A 23,827-nucleotide genomic window follows, 5' to 3' on the forward strand; every position below is an offset into this window, starting at 1 on the left:
TTTGTAGATTTTGCTGGGCCTTCAAATCACATGGTGTAAGCCTCTTATTTTTCACCCACATTTTTCATATGAATTCCCAATTTATAATTAAATTCATTTTTTGTTTCTACAAATAATTATCCAGATGGATTTAGAAAACATGTTGTTTCATCAAAACAATAGGCATTTTGCCATAATTCTTATCCTTTATTATTTTTTTTATTCTTCATTTTGAAATCTCCTCCAAAATCCCAAAAAATTGTGCTTGTTCTTTTTCAGCTGACACAAATTGGTTTTAATTTACACCACTTTTTAGTTGGCATGACTCACCAGCTTTTCCAGCTTTACCATCTGCACGTCAATACAAATTCTAAGCATGATTTCAGCACTGTATCACAGCTACTTGGGGTAACTCCTCAAAGGATTTTTCTTCGTATCTTACCAGCAGAAGGGTAAAAATGGAGACTTTTAGTTTGTGTATATCTCACAGGAGTAATAATGCTATAAAAATTGCAAAATATTGCCAAGGAGTTGGTTTCATCAAAACCCAGCTGAAATCTTGTCCTCTTGCCACTAATACACAGTGTCTTTAAGACCTGAGGGGGCAGGTTTTGAATGACACAGCTAAGCCAGGAAAGGCACCTATGAGGGGTAGTGAGTTTGGAGCTTGGGTTCCCACTGCATTTTTCATTCAGTTGAGTAGCAGACTCTTCCTTCTTTGAGCAGCAGCATCCATGCTTCACGTGTTTCTATGACAAACTTGTGCTCCTACTGCCTGAAGAAACTGCCAGTTTTCAGCTTCTGGACATCATGATTTCCCAGCTTTATTTGGGGTTATTATCACAGATAGTTGTTGATGTTTGTACACAACACTGAGCTCAGAGGACAACTTGGCTGTGCCCTCTACTGGGACGCATTCCTGTTCCGTATTCCTCACATCTTTTACAGAGTTTTCAAGGAGATGCTTCATCTTTACAAAACTTAACTCTAGGCAAAAAAAACACCTGAAAATGGGCACAATCTGCTTCTGAAAAAGGACTTCCTAGCCAGGTGCTGAAGGAGAGACTGGGTTGCTGCAGTACCGTGATGGTCAAACTGCTGACAAGAGGGTGTAAAAGCACTCTGGTATCACACAGTGTATTAAGTAACGGTGGAGACAGACTTCACGTAAAAGGGACCAATATAATCCCCTCCATTAAGCACATTTCCATTGTAACTGTAAGCCTCTATTAAAACAGCATTTACCTGAGAGCAAGGGTGTAGCAGCCGGGTTGCCGCTGGCTTTCTCTGAGAATATAGGCTCCTTCTACGCCAGCAAGTATTTCATCTGCTTGCTCCCGAGAAATGATCCCGTGAAACCTAAGGGAAGATATTTCAGTGACTTATAGAATAATCCAACCAGAAAAACATCCTTCTCCACCCCAGAAACCATTTGAAAACTTCAGCACTCTAGAGTACCGTGGTCTAAACCACCAGGGTGGCATCCAAGGAGCAGGATGGTCACCTGGCCTGGACAAGTTCAGCATAGACACAACAATTACACTGTAAAGGCACTTTCAGTCAGTATAAACTCAGCTGCAACCGAGATTATTTTCTGTAAATAACCTGTCTTTTCACAACTTTGCTCTTTTACCAGTCTACGCCCCTCCTCCTTGATTCCTTTTTAATGGCCTTACAACAGAATTGAAAACTAGGCAAAAAGGCATTTTAAAAAAAATGCAATTATTGTATTTAAATATGTACTTATTTAAAGATATGCACTTATATACATAAATACTTAAGTATAATTAAAATCATAGGTCTTCTTATTATCAATTTGCTTTATTCTAATATTATATTGCTTCCTCAAATTTGTAACGAAAACAGACAAAAATGGAAGCAATTATTCAAAATTTTATTCTGCATATATTAAAGTCGAAGAAGGTTCAGAGAAGTCTTGAGAAGAACACTGTTTTCTTCATGTCAAGGAGCTCCTCATTCAGTGCTGGAAAAATGCAATACTTCTCTGATTCTTTTGTCATTGCTATTTTTAGAAAGAAAGAGGGCCTAGGATGCACAATTAACCTTATGAAAACCAATATTTAGCAGTGATCTTTCCCTAAGTACAAATTCAGACTTGACAGCAGTTTGAGTCTTAACTCCTACGCACATCTTGCTAGCTGATAAGTCTCTGAGGTCTCTTCAGAGGTTTTGAAAGTTTCTATTTTTGCTGCTGTCTAAAAAAAGGCACTAAAATGTACTGGCCTTCAGCATTTTCTCTTTTCTGACAATACATATGAAGTGGCACATTCCTAACACTGCCTCTGGCTTGGTAGTGAAAGAGAAGAAAACACACTGGATGTAAATGCAATTGTTCCGTTCTCTTTACGTTGCCTTTTCACAGCTAATACATGTTGAAAATATTAGGTTTAGATGACCTTTCCAGAGTGACTTTGTATTAAAAGTAATGTGAATTCATTCATCTTTTTTCTCTGTACAGGTGGGGGATGAGCAGCCTTTAAATGACATAACTTAAACATGATTTTACCAGTAAACTCAGGGAAATTCATAATTTTAGTCGAAAATAATAAGCATAAGCTATTCCCCACAAAATACACCAGGCTTTAGGTTAGATATTAGGACAAATCACTTGTATGGGATACTTGGGGCACCTGCGAAATTTCTTTAACCATGAGTGGTAAGCACTGGGTAGTCTGGGCTTTCTTATGGGTATTTTTAGCACATTTTTATAAGAGCATGAAAAGAGCTTGTATGTGGTACAAGATCCCCTGAACTAATGCCTGCTTCTGACAGCAGTTGACAAGAAATGCTTACAGAAAGAGTGCAGGAAGCAGTGACAGATTTCTTTCACTTCACATCCCTGTCTATCCATCACTGCTTTAGACACAATCGTGTCTGATCTCTGGTGACCTTGCCCTTCATGTATGTGAGAATCTCACTTGTAAACCCTTTTAGATCTCGGTGCTTTTGGCCTCCGCAGCTGCCTCTGGCAATGAACTTGAAAAGGACGCTGTGCATGTCCCTTTCTTGGGCACCACTGAGGAGACCTGCTCTCCTGTGGCAGGAGCTGCATCCCTTCGCTCCACCATTGCTGCCCCTCACAGTACCTTTCTCTTCTCCTATAACCTTTGTGAAAAGGATGCAGGATGAAAGTGTAGAGAGGGACCAGAATTATGTGCACTACTTAAAATGCAGCCACATCACAGAATTATATAGTAATGTAATTATGGGTTTTTCAGTTTCTTTCCCTAGAAATTCCTGTTTTCTCTTTCTAAGTACTACTGAGTACTGAGTCAATTGCTTTTACAGGACTGCCTCAGTACTTCTGAAATTTCCTTTCTGAATGATAATAACTAAGGTGATCTTGCCTGGACAGGTTCACCAGGGTGATGTCTTGCAGTTCCTGCCAGCCCTGCTGCTCCACAAACCCAAGCACGTTCCTTGGTAAGAGATTGCAGCAATGGTTTTACAAGTCCTGCTGTAGGAAGTGTGAAGTGTTACTCAACTGGCTGCTGTCTTCAGCTCTGTTGTACTCTAGTGGCTGCATCTGAATTCCTCATTGGCAAAGATAATATTTAAAAAATGAAACTTCAGTAATCAGGGCCAAAGCTACCGGCTATTGAGCCTTCTGATGGTAGAAAAGGATCATTAAACACAGATGGTATGTCTGGGATGGAATAAAAAAAAGAACATAGGATCTAAGTAATTTAGCTAGTGATAAGGGCTGGGGTCTCAGCATATTACTCAAGTAAAGGCCAAATGCCAAGTCTGGGTGGCTGCTGCAGTGGCTGTGTCTTTCAACTTCACCTGCCCAGACCTCCATGCTAACGCACAACACAGCCCCTTCCCAGTTATTTATCAGCAAAAAGACTGCTGAGTGCAAAGGAATCACACTCTAGTGGTTTGTTATTTTCCTTCAAACAAAAATACACCTCTTCTTTGGGTATTTTGGACCTTGTAACTTTAGCAGGGAGAGCAGCAGTTACACAAGCAGTAGTATACACACATACCTCCACAACTCAGTAGGGTGGTGAAAGCATCGGAACATTCACAAAAAGGCACTGAGAGAGACAAGCTGCTTTTCCCCTCCCCAGGCCAGTGCAGGACCACTAACAGGTTTAAGCAGCAACCAAAATAAAAGGAATAAATACCCCAGGCAATTTTTTCCCCCCCAAAACTCTCCTGAGAAAAGTAAAATAAACATGCAGGCTCACACAACAGCATAATCCAAGGACTGTGAGCAGCAGTAATGGACTGTGACACAGCTATACTATCAAGCTTTCATTATACTTGGCTCCCATTTGAAGTGAAAGGTAAAATAAAATATTTTATTAGACCTCTATGGTGCCTTTTTTTTTTTCTTTTTTTTTTTTTTTTGTTCTAGACCAACAACTTTTGGATACATCCAACAGACAGTTAAAAGAGAAAACACTTACTCTCTTCCGTAATACTTTGGTCTGTTCTCCACCTAAAATTTGAAGGAAAGAAACATTAAAAACATAATTCCAAATAAACTACATAAAAATAAATTACTCTTGATGAATAATGAGGACTACTGCACCCATCCAAGCTACAAAATTCTGCACATTCAGAACTGTGACTGGAACATGACTACACAGAAGAACAGAAAAATGAAAACAGAAGAGGTGGTTTTATTGATATATTTCTGGGAGGGAAAACACGTATCAGTGGTCAAAAAATAGAACTACACATAATTGTATGAAATCTGACCAAAGAATATTTTACTGCAGTTTTGCCAATCTCGTATTTATAACATAAAGTAGGACCATTTTTGTTATATACCCCTTGTATACGTTTGTATACTCTTTATCTATATTACATATGCATTATGTATATATACTATATATACTTATATATCCTTTATATACATTTTTGCCTTTACATGGCAACAGACTGAAAACAAAATGTCTAATATGCTTTGAACAAACAGGGTTTTATGTATTTACACCTAGTCCTACATTCTGTGAAGTCTCAAGTTTTTGTGGGCCCGACCCAAAGTACACTGGAAGTCGGCGGGAGAACTCCCAATTATTTCAGAGATGCTGGAACCAAATCTTAGGGATGCCATGAGCTCGGAGCACGCGCGGCCGGGTGACTCGTTCGGCAGCCCCGGCTCCCTGTGCCATTCCCGGTCCCCGTGTCCCATGCCGGCGGCTCCCGCGGCGGGACCGGCAGGGGGCGCTGCCCGCCCGGCCTTGGCACGGGGCCGCTCCCGTGGCGCCCCAATTAGCGCAGCCCGGCCATGGGTCATTAATGAATCCCGGCCATGGGTCATTAATGCAGCCCGGCCATGGGTCATCAGTGCAGCCCGGCCATGGGTCATCAGCACAGCCCGGCCATGGGTCATTAATGCAGCCCGGCCATGGGTCATCAGTGCAGCCCGGCCATGGGTCATCAGCACAGCCCGGCCATGGGTCATTAATGCAGCCCGGCCATGGGTCATCAGCACAGCCCGGCCATGGGTCATTAATGCAGCCTGGCCAGGGGCCATCAGCCCAGCCCGGCCATGGGTCATTAATGCAGCCCGGCCATGGGTCATCAGCGCAGCCCGGCCATGGGTCATTAATGCAGCCCGGCCATGGGTCATCAGCGCAGCCCGGCCATGGGTCATCAGCGCAGCCCGGCCATGGGTCATTAATGCAGCCCGGCCATGGGTCATTAATGCAGCCCGGCCATGGGTCATCAGCGCAGCCCGGCCATGGGTCATTAATGCAGCCCGGCCATGGGTCATCAGCACAGCCCGGCCATGGGTCATCAGCGCAGCCCGGCCATGGGTCATCAGCACAGCCCGGCCATGGGTCATCAGCGCAGCCCGGCCATGGGTCATTAACGCAGCCCGGCCATGGGTCATTAATGAATCCCGGCCATGGGTCATTAATGCAGCCCGGCCATGGGTCATTAATGCAGCCCGGCCATGGGTCGTCAGCACAGCCCGGCCATGGGTCATTAATGCAGCCCGGCCATGGGTCATTAATGCAGCCCGGCCATGGGTCATCAGCACAGCCCGGCCATGGGTCATTGATGCAGCCCGGCCATGGGTCATCAGCGCAGCCCGGCCATGGGTCATTAATGAATCCCGGCCATGGGTCATTAATGCAGCCCGGCCATGGGTCATCAGCGCAGCCCGACCATGGGTCATTAATGCAGCCCGGCCATGGGTCATCAGCGCAGCCCGGCCATGGGTCATCAGCGCAGCCCGGCCATGGGTCATCAATGCAGCCCGGCCATGGGTCATTAATGCAGCCCGGCCATGGTTCATCAGCGCAGCCCGGCCATGGGTCATTAACGCAGCCCGGCCATGGGTCATTAATGCAGCCCGGCCATGGGTCATTAATGCAGCCCGGCCATGGTTCATCAGCGCAGCCCGACCATGGGTCATTAATGAATCCCGGCCATGGGTCATTAATGCAGCCCGGCCATGGGTCATCAGCACAGCCCGGCCATGGGTCATTAATGCAGCCCGGCCATGGGTCATCAGCCCAGCCCGGCCATGGGTCATTAATGCAGCCCGGCCATGGTTCATCAGCGCAGCCCGGCCATGGGTCATCAATGCAGCCCGGCCATGGGTCATTAATGCAGCCCGGCCATGGTTCATCAGCGCAGCCCGGCCATGGGTCATTAATGCAGCCCGGCCATGGGTCATTAATGCAGCCCGGCCATGGTTCATCAGCGCAGCCCGACCATGGGTCATTAATGCAGCCCGGCCATGGGTCATCAGCACAGCCCGGCCATGGGTCATTAATGCAGCCCGGCCATGGGTCATCAGTGCAGCCCGGCCATGGGTCATTAATGCAGCCCGGCCATGGGTCATCAGTGCAGCCCGGCCATGGGTCATCAGCACAGCCCGGCCATGGGTCATTAATGCAGCCCGGCCATGGGTCATCAGCGCAGCCCGGCCATGGGTCATCAGCGCAGCCCGGCCATGGGTCATTAATGCAGCCTGGCCAGGGGCCATCAGCCCAGCCCGGCCATGGGTCATCAGCGTAGCCCGGCCATGGGTCATCAGCGCAGCCCGGCCATGGGTCATTAGCGCAGCCCGGCCATGGGTCATCAGCGCAGCCCGGCCATGGGTCATCAGCACAGCCCGGCCATGGGTCATCAGCGTAGCCCGGCTCTCTGCTCGGGCGCATCCACACCTCAGTGTCTTCAGAAGGAGCCCCTAGCTCTCCAGCTGCAGCACGTATCAATAGTGTCATCTCGCCGGGCTGCAGCTTCAGTCAGTGCTTTCATACAAGTGTGACAGAACTTCATATAAAATAAACATGAAGCCTCCAAATTATTGAAGAAGATTACCTGAGCTCTGTATATCTCAATAAAGATGTCTATATCAGTGGAATTACTACTTCATACATGCTAATGCATGTAGACAAATTGTGGTTTCAAGACTGTTTCATTCTTTAGCATAAAACCCATTTAGTGATTTTTGCTCAATTTCTCTGACTGGAAACAAGTGCCCTTGTTCTTGTTTTCACAATATCTTATTATTTCACTCATTGGCAAAGATTTTCCTTTTTCCTTTTTTTTTTTTCTGAATAGCAAATGCATAACTGTCACATTTTTGATTCAATAATCTACACACCAAGCACAGAAGAGAAGCAGCTGACTTTCTACCCTGCAGTCACTAGGGCTACAACACAGCACAAGATGAACAAAAGTCTGTACAAGATAATGAGAATCTTCAATGGAAAACCTATGGGAGTTCAATCAAGTCCTTACTGTGTTTCTTTCCCAGCTCGGCATTTCTTTTCTAGCATGGCACTAACAATAGCAGTATCATACCCTTGAAACTCCTGCCCAGGAATAATACCTTGATACAAACATTTCTGAGCTCTGAGGGGCAGGAATAAGAGGGAAAAGAAAACACAGAAGTGAAGAGTGAGAAGAATCAAAGGAATTGCCAAGTGCAGGTGCTGTGTTTCTATGTGCATATATGGGAACTCAGAGAAGAAAGTGTAAAAATTCAATTTAAGTTTCTATTTTTATAAGTAAAAAAATAATATAAAGAAAAGACGTATTAGTCTTGAAAGGAGGTTGTTCGTACGTTCATCTTCAATAGCACTATGTGACTTTGTTATCTTGGAACAGTGCAGCCTTCCTGTCATCCTTAAAGACCTTAATAACCCTTGAAAGCATAGATTTAGCTGGCAACTCAATTAAAAAATGGGTATCAGAAGCTGGGTTAGGTAAGACCACCACATGCAATCTTCTCTTCCGTGGAAACAAAGGCTATTCAGAACACTGAAAATAGCCAAATAAAACCTTTAGAGTATAGAAATAAAGCATGACTTCCATTTAGTAGTCAGAATCTGCTTCTATTTAAAAATACTCATTTACCTTGATTGCATTTATATACAGAATAAACCCCAATCTACCTCAGAAAAATTAGTTACTAGCACCCACCCTCAAAATTACCTTTAAGCACAAGTTCCCCCATATATGTATATATATATAACAATAGATATAGAAAGTATAAAAGCAATCTGGAAATAACTCCTTGAACAAAGGGAGGCACACTTTTTTCATCCTTCTCACACTATTTATGCAAAAATACAAACTTTTCTGTGAAATTTTTATCATTTAACTAGCAACTGACTAAACCACCCTGGATAATGTGATTTCTACTCTTCCTGCTGCTCATGAGCCAAAAGATTTGCTCTGCTGAGAATCCACACAAAGCTTCTCCTCTCTACTTCTCTCTTCTTTCCCCTATTCCATAGAACAAAACTTTCACTCTAACATCTTTTAGCATTCATGTGTCTAAAATCACCACAACTTCAGTGTTTGGCTATAGACAGGAAAGATACTGTAGTATTTCCCAAAACGAAGCTCCAGATCTGTCAGACCATCCAGGTGCCTCAGAATCTAAAAATCCCCTCTTGTGCTCACTGCAACCTTTACCCTGAAATAATAATTTCTCTCCTAACCAAATTTATCCCTAGGAACAAACACAAGGAAACAAAGTTAAAGCATGATAACAGATCAAAAATAACATCAGGGTCTCTACATCAAAACCAGAATGTTGGACTGAAGTTGGAAATAAACCAAAAGCCTGCACAATTGATGAAGCAGAGGCTTAAAAATATCAAAGGAGCCACTAGGTCTGTTTTGTGCCGACTGCAGACTGTGTAAAAACTTCAAGGGAAATTCTATATATTCCAGAAGGCAAAGGTGACTTAAATTCAGTTGGGATTAGCTTTTCCTCTCCTGTTATAAATGGGCTTGCACACACAAAGTCAAGCAGATCCACCTAAAAGAACTCTTAGCAGTGGAAAGAGCAGAAAATCAACAGGTAAGGAAGTGACTGTTTCCTGGTGGTAGGAGCCCAGAACAATCAGTCCTATTCTGAGGACACACACACTCAGGTTTTTTTTGCATCGGTAATGCCTATGAAGAACACTTCCATCACTTTCAGTACAGTCCTCACAATTTCCTTGCTGAAAATAGAGCCACCTTTCCCAGGCAACCAGCTGGCTCTATGCATCACTCCCTGGACATTGAGCAAGGAGAGAGATCAGAGGGTTTGAATCATTTATGGACTCTTACGCTAACAGACAAAAACAAAGTACAAAAATGAGGAAAATTACATAAGGCAAATTAAAGCTCTTCACTAGTGGAAACATATTTTGCCTTAAAGAGCATCCTGGCTTGCTTTTACTTCTCCCATACAAAAGATAAATTAAATGGTTTCTCCCTCTCCACTAGAAGTACATGGCAGCTTTCAATTCAAATGTGAGATGGTAATTTTTTGGCTTAGAAAAAGGTATTATTGCCAATTTCAAACCAAAAATGTTCTTCCAAAGCAGGCATTTCTGGCTGTTGTTCCAGAAACCATAGGGAAAATGCTGAAAATCACTAATGAAATTCATCGTTGTATAAATTGTGAAACACCAGTGAATGCCAAAATTGTTTAAAACTCTTTTCACATTGATCAGGAAATAAGATGTATGGTAAAACAACCTAAATCACTACTAATCCAGTAATCTTACAAAGACAGCAACATTCAATGACATCTAATCTTGATACATGCTCCAAGAGAAATGAAACCCTGCACAGCTCTCCTGGCACTCTACAAAGGCCTTTGGAAGCTCGTGTTTGAAAGACTCTGCATACTCGCAGCCTGCCAAACCCGATTGCCTCTCCCCACCTCCCAAAAAAACTTACTTGTTCACAGTCTGCTTTTACGTAATTTTTAACAGTGTTATAGCATATTCTTCAAGGTATGGAGTTAGTTGTATTTGGATTTGATGTCAACACTGAGAAGAAAATAAGCCTTCTTAAAATGAGCTAGCTATCTGAGCTAATTCAATATACTATGTCTACATAATTTTGAAGTTTACTGAATTTTAATGCACTGGGATTTGTGGCTCCTCTTCTGGCCAGGATGGTTTAGCCCTAGCATGACATACTCCCACTAATGTACAGATTATTGTATTAAAATCCCACACCACTCTGCAAGATAGCTCATCACAAAACTACTGGGAATCATGCAGGCAGGAGGTGAGCATCCCATAATGTGACAGATTTTCATTGCAAGCATTGACATCCAAGCCACACTACACTGAAGATTAGAAGATACCCTGAAGAATTCTTTCAGCCTAAGTACTACCACAGAAACAGGATAACCCTAATTTCAGAAAAATTTAATTTCTCTTCAGCTTCATTGCACAAGACATATTTTCTTATCCAGTAGCCAGAGCTGAAATACAGAAATGCTGGAATGAAAGTTTAGAAATACTCCTAGGACAGCAATTCTCTAATTCAGAAGGGCCAGCACAGCACAACATTGTGTACTGTGGATCTGTTTCAGCCACTACCTTAATATATCCATGATGAGAATATAAAAAGGGAAGGGAAACAATAAGGTGGGTAGCTGCACCTGGTTCTCTGTTTTCCAACACACAGAAAGAACAGAGAAACAAGATCCACAAGTTAATAATGTTGGTGTGTTTACTCAGAGCAGGCAGTGAGGCATTTTCCCAAAGGAAGTTTAATCTGATATATTTTCTGTTTGGAACAATCCTAATTATTTTTCAGTAACTCTGGTTGACTGGATATAAATATGTTTTTCAGCTCAGTTTGACATAAAGAGAAATAGGAGAGAAGCTTTCAAGACAAGCCCAGTAAAAGACTGTAAAGAAAAGGAGTTTATTGTCTGTATTGTTCAGCTTTTGGCAGATTTATCATAAGCCCAATGCAAACTTTGTACCTACAATCAACAACCAAAACGGATTAAGGGAAATTGCAAGGCCTCATTACATGGAATGAAGGAAAGTTATGCTGTATTTCATTACTCCTACAAAACCTTTCTTTTTGCCTCCAAATTTTTTAAGGAAAATCCTACTTAGATCAATTAGCATATCTAAAATTCTCTCCAAATAGGACAAATTATTTCACGTCAATGATTCTTAAGCAATTTAAATTGGGAGAACATTCTTTTGGAAGGGGAATATTTATCTAAGGGGGTTTTTTTTGTACCTTTTAACCACTTTGTTTTCTATTATCTTATCAGGCTCTCTGGCACCAATGTTTTCAAAGAGAAACAACTCTTGGTTTTGCAAAAATGTTTCATAGCATAAAGTCTGTTGCTAATTTTGTCATTAGGAGTAGCAGCAACGCAACATGCCTAGTTCCCAGCTAAAGACAGGCCAGTTATGGAACTTAAAGTGTACCTACACAATAAAAAGATGGTCTTCTCCCTTAAGATTTTCAGTCAATGTCACTCAGCATGACTGATCCAACAGGCTTCATATGACAAGCCTATCCAGCACGTGTAATGTCATGAGTATGTTCCTGTACTTTGATTGTGTGGTGAGTGAGGAGCAAAGGCATTCCTCAGAAAGAAACCGGCAATGCCCAAGTCCCCAGGACATATTCCACCCGCACTGCCCATGTCTCAGAGGCTGTCCAGAGAGAAAGGTGACATGAATAGTTTGGAAAGTGTGCATCTCCTTTTGTCATTCAGTCACAGAGTCATGGAGACGCCAGCGTTATGGCCACTTGAGGGATGCACATTCAGCCACGAGACAGCGAGGGATTATAGTGCCTCCAAGAAAGTAGCTGGGAGCAAGATGTCAAATCCATTCAAAGCACCGGAGGGCCAATGACTAGACAGATCTCTGCAGAAAAGGATCCTGCCATCGTTACAGATCAATAAATGAACTTGAATCACTTGATGCTGTCTGTAGCAAAAACTGCCAAACCCAGAATGTCACACTGAGGTACAAACCCAGGAATGCAGCCGACAAGACACCTTAGAATAATCCTCTCCTTGCAATGTCCACTCAGAAAGCCTCTAGATGGAATACCGACTGTGGGTTCAGCACCACGTCTCAAGAAGGACTGGAGCAAATAAATGGAGTGAGCAGGGATTTAGCAACCGTGAAAAGACATGAAGAAAGATTGGCCTAAAGAGCAGAAGATAGAGAGGGGCTGTAGCAGACAGGTACAAAAAAGGCTGCTTTCCAGAGGAAATGAATTTGTTGTCTGTGCGCTGACTAGATGTAACAAAAAGAAATAGGCTTAAACTGCTAAAAAGAAGATAGAACTTAGGAAAATGTTAAAAATAATTAAACACTGAATAAATAAGCAGAGGCAGTCAAGAAATCCTCATGAAGCCTTTTTCAAGGCTTTAATAAATGGATTTGCAAACCTATCTTCTTGACATAGGAATGACAACATCTTGAGTTTCTTCTGGCCCCAAGGTAGCACAGTCCAGCCTATTCCTCATCTCTGCCTGGACTGTTCTCAGGAGATAGGGATAAGCAGGGAGAAGACTTGAGCAGGCTGTACAAATCACATATAAAACCACAATAATACTCTGCCCACCTCTATGAGGCTCTCAGGAGAGAAGGCAGCACTGAGAAGGCAGTGCACCAAGTGAACTGTTCTGGAGGAGAAAAACAAGCCTTCACGTGATAAACTTGTCACCACTAAACTAAATAACAGAAGCCAGTTTAAATCCATCATCATAACGAAGTGCCAAACTGTGTTTGGTATCTTCTAACAAAATAATTCTGTGGAAAAATTTACTGCACCAGGGAGAAGGTAGGAGTGGTCGTCACCATTATGCAGAATGTAAAAGAATGTAAGATAAAAGTGAAGAGCACAAAGAATGCTTTTCTTAACTGCTTTTCAAAGCTGCACAACATCTCTGCTCTGATGGCGTGCTGCAACCTAAGGAGAAGGTAAAATGCAGTGATTCTTTTGCAGAAGGATAACACAGAGCAAAGAAACACAGGAAGCTCAGCAGATGTGACTGTTACTGTGGCACTTATTGCAGGTTGATTTCCACTCAGTCAAGGTTATTTCTACCATTTTTAAAGACAAATGATATTCAAATAATTTAATTTACTTGTTTACTTATTTGCTTGTACCAAACTTTCAAAAGAGCTGCTTTAAGCCATCCTTTCTGAGGGTATTTTTAACTCAGGTTTGTTTCCCTTCTATGACCTTGAGCAAACTGACTAGCAGCCAATAATCAATACACCAGACAAAACACTATAAACTCCAGGAGGTAACAAAAATCTCTCCCAACATGGACATCACTACTGCTACTAAACCAGAATATATTTCTGTATATACTCAGCTCTAACAGAAAAGATCAAGATTGAAGAAGAAAATAAAATCAAAATACTTTCTCACCTAATAAAGAAAATAATGGTCTCCTGAACATGAGCTAAAATAAAATGAAATAAATCTTAATCAAGAAAGCTTCTGCTAAACAGTCGGGGGAGACAGGGTCAGGTTCAAGCAATTTCAACAGCAAAAGCAGGAGTCATCTATTTTGTTATGCAGCTTCCATTCACTCAGTAAGGGCATCATTAAATGTAAAAGGAATATTGATGTTACCCTGAGTGCAAGATGAAAAATTTGAATACAGCATTTAAACGATGCTCCTTTTTTTCAAGAATGCTGTGTTGAGTCATTTAAATGGGAAGAAAAATATCCCCAGCAGCAGCAGATAAATGCAGTAAGCCACATCAGTGCTCTGGATCCTTCTGTAACAAGTGAGAAGCACTCAAACATTCATATGACGCATGCCACAACAGTGCACAGTTCCAAAAAGATGTGTGTAACTGGCTGATTCAATCATTCTTGTCTGTAGCTACTATATACATATATGTACAGGAAGTACAGGAAGTAAGACAGAGAGATGGGCAAAGTTTCTGTATTTATTCATATTAGGAAATACAAATTCATCAATTGCTCAATACTCTGAGTTCCTGGTTTTGACTGGGGTAGAGTTAATTTTCTTCACAGTGGCTGGTATGAGGCCGTGTTTTGGATTTATGATGAAAGCTGGTAACACAGAGATGTTTTTGTTATTTCTGAGCAGGGTTTACACAGAGCCAAGGCCTTTTCTGCTTTTCATACTGTAATGCTGGTGAGGGGACTGGGGTGCATGGGAAACTGGGAGAAAACACAGACAGAACAGCTGATCCCAACTGACCAAAGGGATATTCCAGACCATGTGGCATCATGCTCAGTATATAAAGTGGAGAGAAGGAGGAAGGGGGAAACATTTGGAGTGATGGCATTTGTCTTCCCTAGTAACCATTACCCATGATGGGGCCCTGCCCTCCTGGGGATGGTCGAACACCTCCCTGCCCACGGAAAGCAGTGAATTAATTCCTTGTTTTGCTTTGCTTGTCTGTGCAGCTTTTGCTTTCACTATTAAGACGTCTCAACCCATGAACTTTCTACTTTTTACCCTTCTGATTCTTTCCCTGATCCCACTGGTGGAGCAGTGACTGAGCAGCTGTGTGGGGCTCGGCTGGCTGGGGTTAAACCAGGACAGTTCCTCATCTTGAAATTTGAAAAAAGTACCGGACAAAAAGTATCAATCAGAGAGCACAGACAGCGAGACCCCCTTCTGGACATTACTTAACCACACACAAAGGAATACTGGCCTGAATTGGAACAGGTGTGTATATCTGCACAAGCACATAGCTTTTTCACCTACATGTGGGCTTATTGATAAACTTTAGGTCAAAATATGAAAGAGGCTTTCATTTATTTTGGCTTGAAAACTTCTTATATTCAACACTATGTCTAAATAAAAAGAACCAGCTTAAAAGAGTGATATGTAACAAGGATAAAAGAGAATAAAAATCTAGGAGAATAGCAAAATCACAAACACAGACACATGCACATCACCCACTTCCAAGGAGAGATGGAAAGGAGCAAATATTTCAAGCAAACCCAGAAGGATAATTAGCATGTTCATCAGTCCATAAAGACAGCTACCTACAGTTTGTGCTCATCAAACAAGTCAGAGCTTGCCATCATGTCTTCTAAAAAGATGGTTTTAACTTTCCCATTTCACAGTGATCAATAAATGCACCAACTGATTCATACCATATTCCTCTGATGAAGATGAACACTGGTCTAATTTGCAAATCATAACCTAGACCATTAGCAAATCAAAACTGAGGAAATTCAAGTGAAACAGATAAACCTCTTCTAGTTTTGTTTAGCTGTAACTACTTAAATGAAATATTTACTATCATGCCTGCAGAATAATTAGGAAGCTTTCTCCTCCATTCAGTAGTCAATGGACTGTTAAAATGAGAATGATGTGGCTTCATCTGAGTGCTCCACCACCTTACTATTGCAGCAGAGTGAGACTGCAAGACTCATGGACTCTACTAGAGATGAGATTTCCTGACAGTCATTAAAATGCCTTGGAAAAAAACACCTGCAAATTTCTCTGATATGATGAGTATAAGGGAATTTTGGGCAAGCAATATTCCAGCCTCCCTTCTTTCTTTTCCTTCAGCTGTGAACCACAGGCACTCTGTGGGGCAAAATTCATTATGGAGATACTACAGAAAAATGACATTTTTCTGTAAAATTTTAAACCCACATTTTAAATTTATGTAGAAAAGCCTGCAGGTAGTCAGTTTAGAGGGATGCTGGATAAAATATATTTTACATTCCACAGGCCCTCTGCACCAGTTTAACTGAGCACCCTTCCTGGCCTTCTACTCTTCTCAGCCACCACCAGTGCAGCCAGGCTTCCTAGTTCCTTGCTGTGGATTTCAGCTGAAGAACTTTCCTCCTCTTGTCAATGTCTGTTCAAAATTGCTCTTTAGCTTCATTTGCAACCCACAGACTACTGCTGTGTCCTCTTTGCTTCTTTTTGTTTCTATCATAAAGAGGATTATAAAAACACGATTAAAGCATCAGCAATATTATAAGAATTTGAAAATATAGGCTCCATTAAGTCTTACATGTACAAACATTTTCATTAATGAAAACAGTTTTCAGCACTATTCTGCTCATTTTCACTTAATTGCTGGCTAATGGGGTCTCTTGGTGTGTCACTGTGTGTGTTCTGAGGTTTCTTTCTAAGGGAAAGATAATATAATATTCTGAATTATCTCAGATAAGCTCTCAGGACTGACAGTAAAAGACACCTCATGGCAGTGTCTGACTATTTGCAGCAGAGTAATTTGAACAAGTGCCATGAAAATTCCCATTTACTCACATTATTTACCACCAATTTTATGGCCAAATTCAATGCCCTATTACAGCTCTCTAGTACTTTACCACAGTATGGAAATTGTTCTTAGAAAGATGAGGGCAAAAGGAAAGAGGAAATATTCAGCTTGTAAAGGTCACTAAGTGAGCAGAATAAGGGAATTCATGGAAGACTTATTGCAAGGATTAAATACTTATTATCCAGTCAGATAAACTATGCAAATATCTTACTAAGGCTGAATTTTAACAACCTTGCTCAAGCTTGCCTAATCACAAGCTTTTCCTAATGTACAAATTTAAGGTATTGTTGTATCTGAAAGAAGGACTGATAAAAGTAACCAGTTTTTAAATATTGCAGTCGTTTAAATGATACTCTTCTAATTGCATTGTTCTTAGCTTGAATCTCAGCTTCAGAAGAAACTTTGAGGAGAACTGAGCAAAGAGTAATTTCCAACAGTTCAGTTTTGGAGATGTGTAATAATCTTGCATATTTGCAGCTTGTAATGCACAAGAGGGCAACAGCTTTACAAACCTGCTTGTGACCATTTCAACAGTTCTGCTCTATGAAATGCCACTGTCTACAGACTTGTTTTGATAAATGTAGGTAATGGATACCCAGAGGGTCAAAACAGTTTCTGACCCTCTGGATGGTTTAAGACTCTCAGCAGTACACTGTAATACGCCATCATTATTTTAATCTCTTACAATGACTTAAGCAAAAAGAAAAAGGGAATTTTTTTCAGAGAACAGTCTCCCTTTTGTAATCATATTTATTTTTAGTCAAGAAACCATGATTTTTATGCTTTAAAGGCAGAGACAATAATGTCTATAGCTTCTGACACAACCTATTTGGAATTCAGAACGGCAAGGAAGGCAATTAACTGACATTTTTCTACATAATAATATAAGTTAGGGCTCTAAGGCTTTGTCTACACTAGGGAAATTTAGACAAGTTTCTCAATGCTGCTGACACTGGCTTGGCCAAGGCACTGTTAGGAATGTGGAAGGTCTAATGCAGACAAATTCACCAGCCTCAAAAATTGCTATCAGCAATTAAGGCTTTCTTGGAATAGAATGGGAATACCATTCACAGGTATGAATATTTATACACAAATAATCCAAGAACTCATGAGTAAGACTCATCCCCTCTTCGAAAAAATGTTGAATATGCCTATTGTTTAACCAAAAATAGTCCAAAGTAATGTCACCATCCTTTCTTAATTTTTTTACTTTGTTAAAGCCTCCATTTCTTTAAAAGATTCTTTAACTTCGAATATCTACTCCTGAAATACTTCTTAAGATTAAGACTCATTTGACAAGTTCCTTTTGAATAAAACAAGGAAGTTGAAAGCTTGAGTTATTTTCTGAGAATGTAATTTTTTCATAAGCATTTCTGTAGAAAAAACCCTAAAAGACACTTTATAATGTGACTTCCCCGCAACACGGATCTGATTCTTTGGTGCCGATCACCACACCACTCAATATTTAAAAGTTACTCCTCCCGCTGAACAGAGCTTTTAAATGGAACTTTTTCTATTTAAAAGCTAAATCATTAAAACACTGCTGGAAGGAATACGGTTACAAATGAGGATATTGGCAGAAATCCAATGTTATTGGGAAGGTAGGATATTCACACTAGTCCACTGCCCGTGGTGATTAATTAAAAGATGTTGGATACCTGAAGCCCAAACAGTTCATTCAATATGATTCCCATTGCAGGAATAACCTGCTTTTGCTGACAAGATATTTATGCAACCAAAAGAAGAAAAGGAAAATCATGATACCAAAGCTCAAAGACACAAAGATATAAACGTTCATGTTTTATTTACAGTCCCAGCTTTTAGTCTGGTGGTTTACATATCAGGAGAGGTGATTTCTAGCGTATAGTTTATCAAGAAATCTGCACAAATTAGATGGTAAAACTGCATAGATCTGAGGCTAAAGCCCCTGTGACTATGGAGCAACAGAAAAGTAATGGAAGAGCAAATGATTGTAGAGAATGTGAAAGATGGCAATGGAAAAGATGGAGGAATGATGAAAACGCTGAATGGTGAGAGAAAAAAAACCAACCCCCAATCCTTGTTTATGTGTTGTTGTCACAGATTCGGTTTGCAGCAGACGCTTCAATTTCCTTGCAAACAGTGTAGAATTTGCCAATAATGAAAGACATCTTCCCAAAAGCATGAAGGACTTCAAATTACTTGCAATTTTTATATTTGTTAGAATTAGTTTGAATACTAAATTACACATGGAAACACCCTCAGCAAAGTCCACTTCCCGTAATATGCACATGGAGAGACAAATCTTTTCCATCAGCCACACATCCTCCTGACACCTTCTCTTCAGATGCTGGATAAGCATCATGTCATGTACTAAACAATTATTATATTTCCAATTAATGTATTTTCACAAACAACACAAAATTCAATTTTGAGATCTTTCTATGTAACTGGCAAACTCAGGATTAATAAAACACAATCTTTAGTGAAGCAAGCCTGTAAAATCATCAGATGACACTGAAATCAAGCTAGATTCGAGAAAAACAGCCCCAATACACCCACCTTACAGACTGTGTGCTAAGAAAAAGCTAATAGGTGCCATAGGAACAGAGTCCTGAATTTCCTCTCTAAAATAATCTGTGATGCTCTGTAAAACCACTATGTAGTTCTACTTCATAATATAAACTGATAATATGAACCACGTATTTGTATATGTTGCCATCTTCTAGGTATCAGGACATCCCATCTGCCCCACCTCCCCAACTATATGTAAAAAAATAAAGCACATCAGCAGTGTCATAGTGGTTTTTTGGCTCTTGGGTCAGAGAATCTGTGTTTCTGGCAATCAGGCTGTGAACACATAGAACTGAGCTACACAAGGATTCAAAATCCAAGTAACAAGAACCAAAGATCATGTTTGTGGGAATTCATACTGCTCTATACACCTAACCCTAAATAAAGCCTCTCTGTTTTCAGCTTTTTAACTAACTTAAAACAGAAATCCAAAAAACTCAAAATAGGACTCTGCAGTCCATGAAGTGAGCAGCTGAAAATGGTTCATTAGTCAGAACAAAACCCAGATTATGCAGAACAGACATATTTTACTTATTTTGTTATGTCCTGCTTTGTCAATTATGTATTTATTTAATTAATATGATCTTAACTTCTTCCTGCAAATCTTTGGAAGTGACCTGAATCGGCACTAAATATGTATTGTCTTCAAACATCAGGTAAAAAGGGTAACTCCAGTTGTACATTACGTGTTCTTGAGTTCAAGGAAGTAAGTTCAATACAGCACACTGATAAGGAGTTCACAGCTGCGCATTCACGCCCCTTGTGTAGATAATCTTGTTTCTAGAACAAGAATACAATTGCTACCACACTTTGACTATTTTACCTTGATTCAAATTTTCTCTCATGATGGCAAAATAGAAAACGCTTAAATTTGAGTTAGCATGATTTATTTTGGATTAAATTTATGCAGATTAACTTGTAATCCAAGAAAGATGAGTTCCTATTGTAGACATGGATTCCTAAGCATTCAGTGGTTATTAATCAGGTTTTCTAAAGACAAGTTCTTCCTCAAAGTAGTTTCAATATGAAATAGGTAAAATAGATAAACTATTATCTCAAAAAAAGAAAGAAGCTCCTCTAAGGCTGTGCTGGAAGAAAATGAATTGTTTACCTTAATTTTTTACCTTAAAAACTTCATATTTTTAACTATACCATGACTAGTTTGATACCTGTTAACGTGATATTAATTCAGTAAAAACCTTACTGTCCTCTTCTTTAAAGAATATCAGCCACAGAGACCTAACTGTCCTTTGGTTTGCATGAGGATTTCAGAGAGGAAGGTCTTGGTAGAACCTGTCAGCACATGTGCACTGAAGTCCCAGAGGGCTGGCACATGCTTCTTCTCCCCAGGCCTCGTCTTTGACAGGGGGAAAGGATGACACAAGGGTTCACCCATTCTGGTGTTTTACTTGTCCTTCTTAGCATCCTGTGTATATGTCTTGGGACCATCCCAAACTGACAGGACTTGAAGAGTTCCAGTCTGAGGCCAAGAGCCTGCTCTCCCTGCCCTGCAACTAGTAGAAGGCACTTAAGAGAAAAATGCAGTGCTCTTTTAGTTAAGGCCCTGGGTGGACTCAGGTAAACCATACTCAGTTCCTGGCTTTGCAATGGGTTTTCTTCACAAAGCCAGGAAAGTACCTGTGCCTTGCTATAAAACCTCCTGCCACACACAGAAGTGTTTTGAGACAGTATGTTAATGTTTGACAGATGCTAGGACTCACTTGCATGGGCACACAGTGTGGGAAGCAGGACAGAGCTCAGGATGATGTCTGGGAGTAGAGCTATATATCACACTGATGAGCCACAGCTTCTATCTTCCTGAATGTCATCTTTTACACCCTGTGCAATCACTTCATGTGTTTAGCATTTCTACTGCTAGTATTACATGTCTATTTGCACAAAATTTGTCCCTGACATTATGGAAGATAAAGCTATCGCAGTCTTATTGATTGAGCAGAGACATCTACATGTTTGCTGTTACTATTATGCCATGCAGGTGGATGAACTGACATACTAAAGTAAGAATGGAGAAATACAGAAAAAGAAAACGGGGGGACAAGATGACTCAGCCAAACCTGCAGCCTTGCATATTTCTAAATATTCTATAATCTTCAAAGTTTCTGTGAGAGAACAGAGCTTTCTGGCTACCATTTCAGTATTTTAACTTGAACACAGCACCTGGCAGGAAGCATTCAACAAACTGAAGCTATGTGTATCATGTTGAAACATATCACATAGACAGTATTATGCAGATGCAGGAAGAAAAATACACCTTCATTTTGACAAGGAAACTCAAAACTTTAGGTACTACACAGAAAAGCACACTAAACAATGATTAATAAGTACTTGTCTAATGAAGGTTCTTCCAATGGTGGAATGAGGCTGCCATTCCTAATTAGAAAATATTATCCAGCTTTAATTAATCAAAATTAAGAAAAATAATTATATAAAATAATGGCATAGAAAAGTTAAAGAAAGTAATACCCACAGACTGCACAAAAGATTTTTTGGTAATCATATGCTGCTGAGAATTTATCAGATATAACGAGGTAGAGCAAAAGAACTGACCTCCCGAGGACAGATGATTCTCTTGGGACGTGGTGCCTCTTGTTGCAATTGATACACTGTCAAACACAAAAATGTACACATCATTAGAAGATGGCAACATACACAAACTTTTATTCAGATGAGTCTTTTTAGCCAGGGGCTGCAGAGAAAAATGCAAATGTAAAGAAAATGACAGCAAAATGAGGTATTTCAGTGTGTCTAAGTCATTTATATGAAAATTGGTTGTGGACCGGCAAACAAACTCAAGTGATCAGTGCTTTAAACTGTTACAAGTATTATCCTTTTCAATGGGTTTTTACGTTTCTATACCAGGGAAGACTAGCCAGAAACATTTATTAGGTCTGTCTCAGGATAGAACCCCACACTTTTGCATATACCATGCTGTAACAACCCAAGAACAGATTGTTTACCAGTAACACCAGCAGTTTTTGGATAGGCCGAGAAAAAGTTCAGTGCCTGTGAATGGGTTCATCACAATCTCGTAATTCATTTCAAGATTTGCTGGCAACTACTGAGGAGCAAGCAAACATTCCTTTAGAGCAATTACGCCCTATTCGAATGGCCCTGGATCAATTTTGCAAATGTTCTGAGGGCTGCAGGAGAGAGACCAGAGGCTAGGGGTACTTGCTGCCTGGCCCCCAGACTCTTCACTGCATGTATTTAATGAGATCCTCTCCCTCCCTTCCACTCCAGAGTCGTGAGAAGAAGCTGACATGCAATGACAGTAATCAATTCCAGCACAGACAGACTGTCTCTCTGTAACTCCAGTAAAAATCCCAGAGGTTTGGACTGCCTCCCTCGAGAGAGGCCTTCTGTATGCTGACCTTCTTGTATTTGGAAAGATCATGTCGTGTCTATGAATTTTTTTAAAAGACTGAGTTTCCAGGACACATTTATTCACAATGTTAGTGAAGCTGAGAATTATGCCCTGAAAGGTGGTAGATTATGGGAGGAACAGAAATGTCTCTAGGCTTGATAAACACAGAAGCCCTGTTGCAGAAAGTGAATCAAAAAGGTAGGTGTTAGCCCTCAGCACCTTTTTGCACCTTCTGCACCTTCTCTTTAAATGGGGCTAGAAGCAATGAAATCTGGAAAGTGGGGAAATCCTCAGCTTGCACCCAAATTTGTCACACAAACTTGATGGGATGTGGAAGCTTTGGGGGCTCCTGCTTTCTGCTCACGTCAAAGTGGAAAAGCCCATAACCTCTTCTTTTCCTGACCCAACCTTCATCCCTGGTTCCTTGGAGGGGCACAGAAAGACAGCTCATGATTTCTTATATTCCCTACCAATTTTAAGGCATATGGATGTGATCCAGCTCTACATTTATACTAAGGCTTTGTATTTACTCTGCATCATTCAGCACTGTCAGATCTCCTGCTACTTTTGCACAAGATTTATGGTAACTTGATAATATTTTGATAACTCGATGATAAATATGGTCTTTTTTACGTCTTGTAATTATGTGACTAAGATTCAAAGACTTCTACTCTTCTTTGATCAAATGACTTGTGTGTTTGAATGAAGTGTCAAACAGGGCATGAAAATTTTGTTCAAAAATTACTGATTGTTTTTTAAACCTCTGTCTATTCTAAAGCCAAATATAATAACTTTAGAATTAAGTTCTGAATGTCTGAAATCAGCATAACCACTGATTGAGCAAGTTCCTGATGTTAATACTAAACACATCCAATAGGAAAATAACAACTTTTTCCTTCCCCCCATTTCCAGTGGAGAGAAGGAACTCTAAGGATTCAAAACATAGCAAGAATATGATAGCTTCTCATTTAAAGTAAATTATCTATTTCCCCAATTAATTAATTTGAATTTTAATTGAAAAATCATACTTCATAAAAATTCTATTTTTCAATAATCAAATCTCTTAAACATTGACTGACACAGCAAATTAAGCTAGTGGAGCTGTTTCTAAGACAACTTTGAGAAGAGTGATGCAAAACAAGTTGGTCTGAAGAACACACAGGAAGCCTATCTTTGTGATGTGCTACATTTTTGAGAAATGAAAAAAGCAAAGAGCTCTCTAACATGACCAAAAGGATCTCTGAGGCTGATAACACCGAAGAAGAAATGGTGGGGAGAAGAGTCAGCATTTCACAAAACAAAGGAAGGAATGATTAACAGGAAAGGGCAGATACAGACATGAAAGACCTGAAAGCAAACACAAAAAAATGGATGCTTATAGGATGTA

At 40.6% G+C, this 23,827-nt stretch overlaps 1 protein-coding gene across 1 annotated transcript in view; it reads right to left on the reverse strand.

Moving 5' to 3' along the window:
- The window catches only part of CHN2 (chimerin 2), a 163,293-nt gene that overhangs the window by 65,549 nt on the left and 73,917 nt on the right, over positions 1 to 23,827 (reverse strand). The window contains exons 3-5 of the mRNA XM_048302692.1: positions 21,624 to 21,679; positions 4,416 to 4,447; positions 1,225 to 1,338 (exon numbers count right to left, since the gene is read on the reverse strand). Coding sequence (XP_048158649.1) covers positions 1,225 to 1,338; positions 4,416 to 4,447; positions 21,624 to 21,679 — 202 coding nt within the window. The remainder of the gene's footprint in view (positions 1 to 1,224; positions 1,339 to 4,415; positions 4,448 to 21,623; positions 21,680 to 23,827) is intronic.

This window comes from Corvus hawaiiensis, chromosome 1 (assembly GCF_020740725.1).
Source record: "Corvus hawaiiensis isolate bCorHaw1 chromosome 1, bCorHaw1.pri.cur, whole genome shotgun sequence".
Classification (NCBI taxonomy): Eukaryota; Metazoa; Chordata; class Aves; order Passeriformes; family Corvidae; genus Corvus; species Corvus hawaiiensis.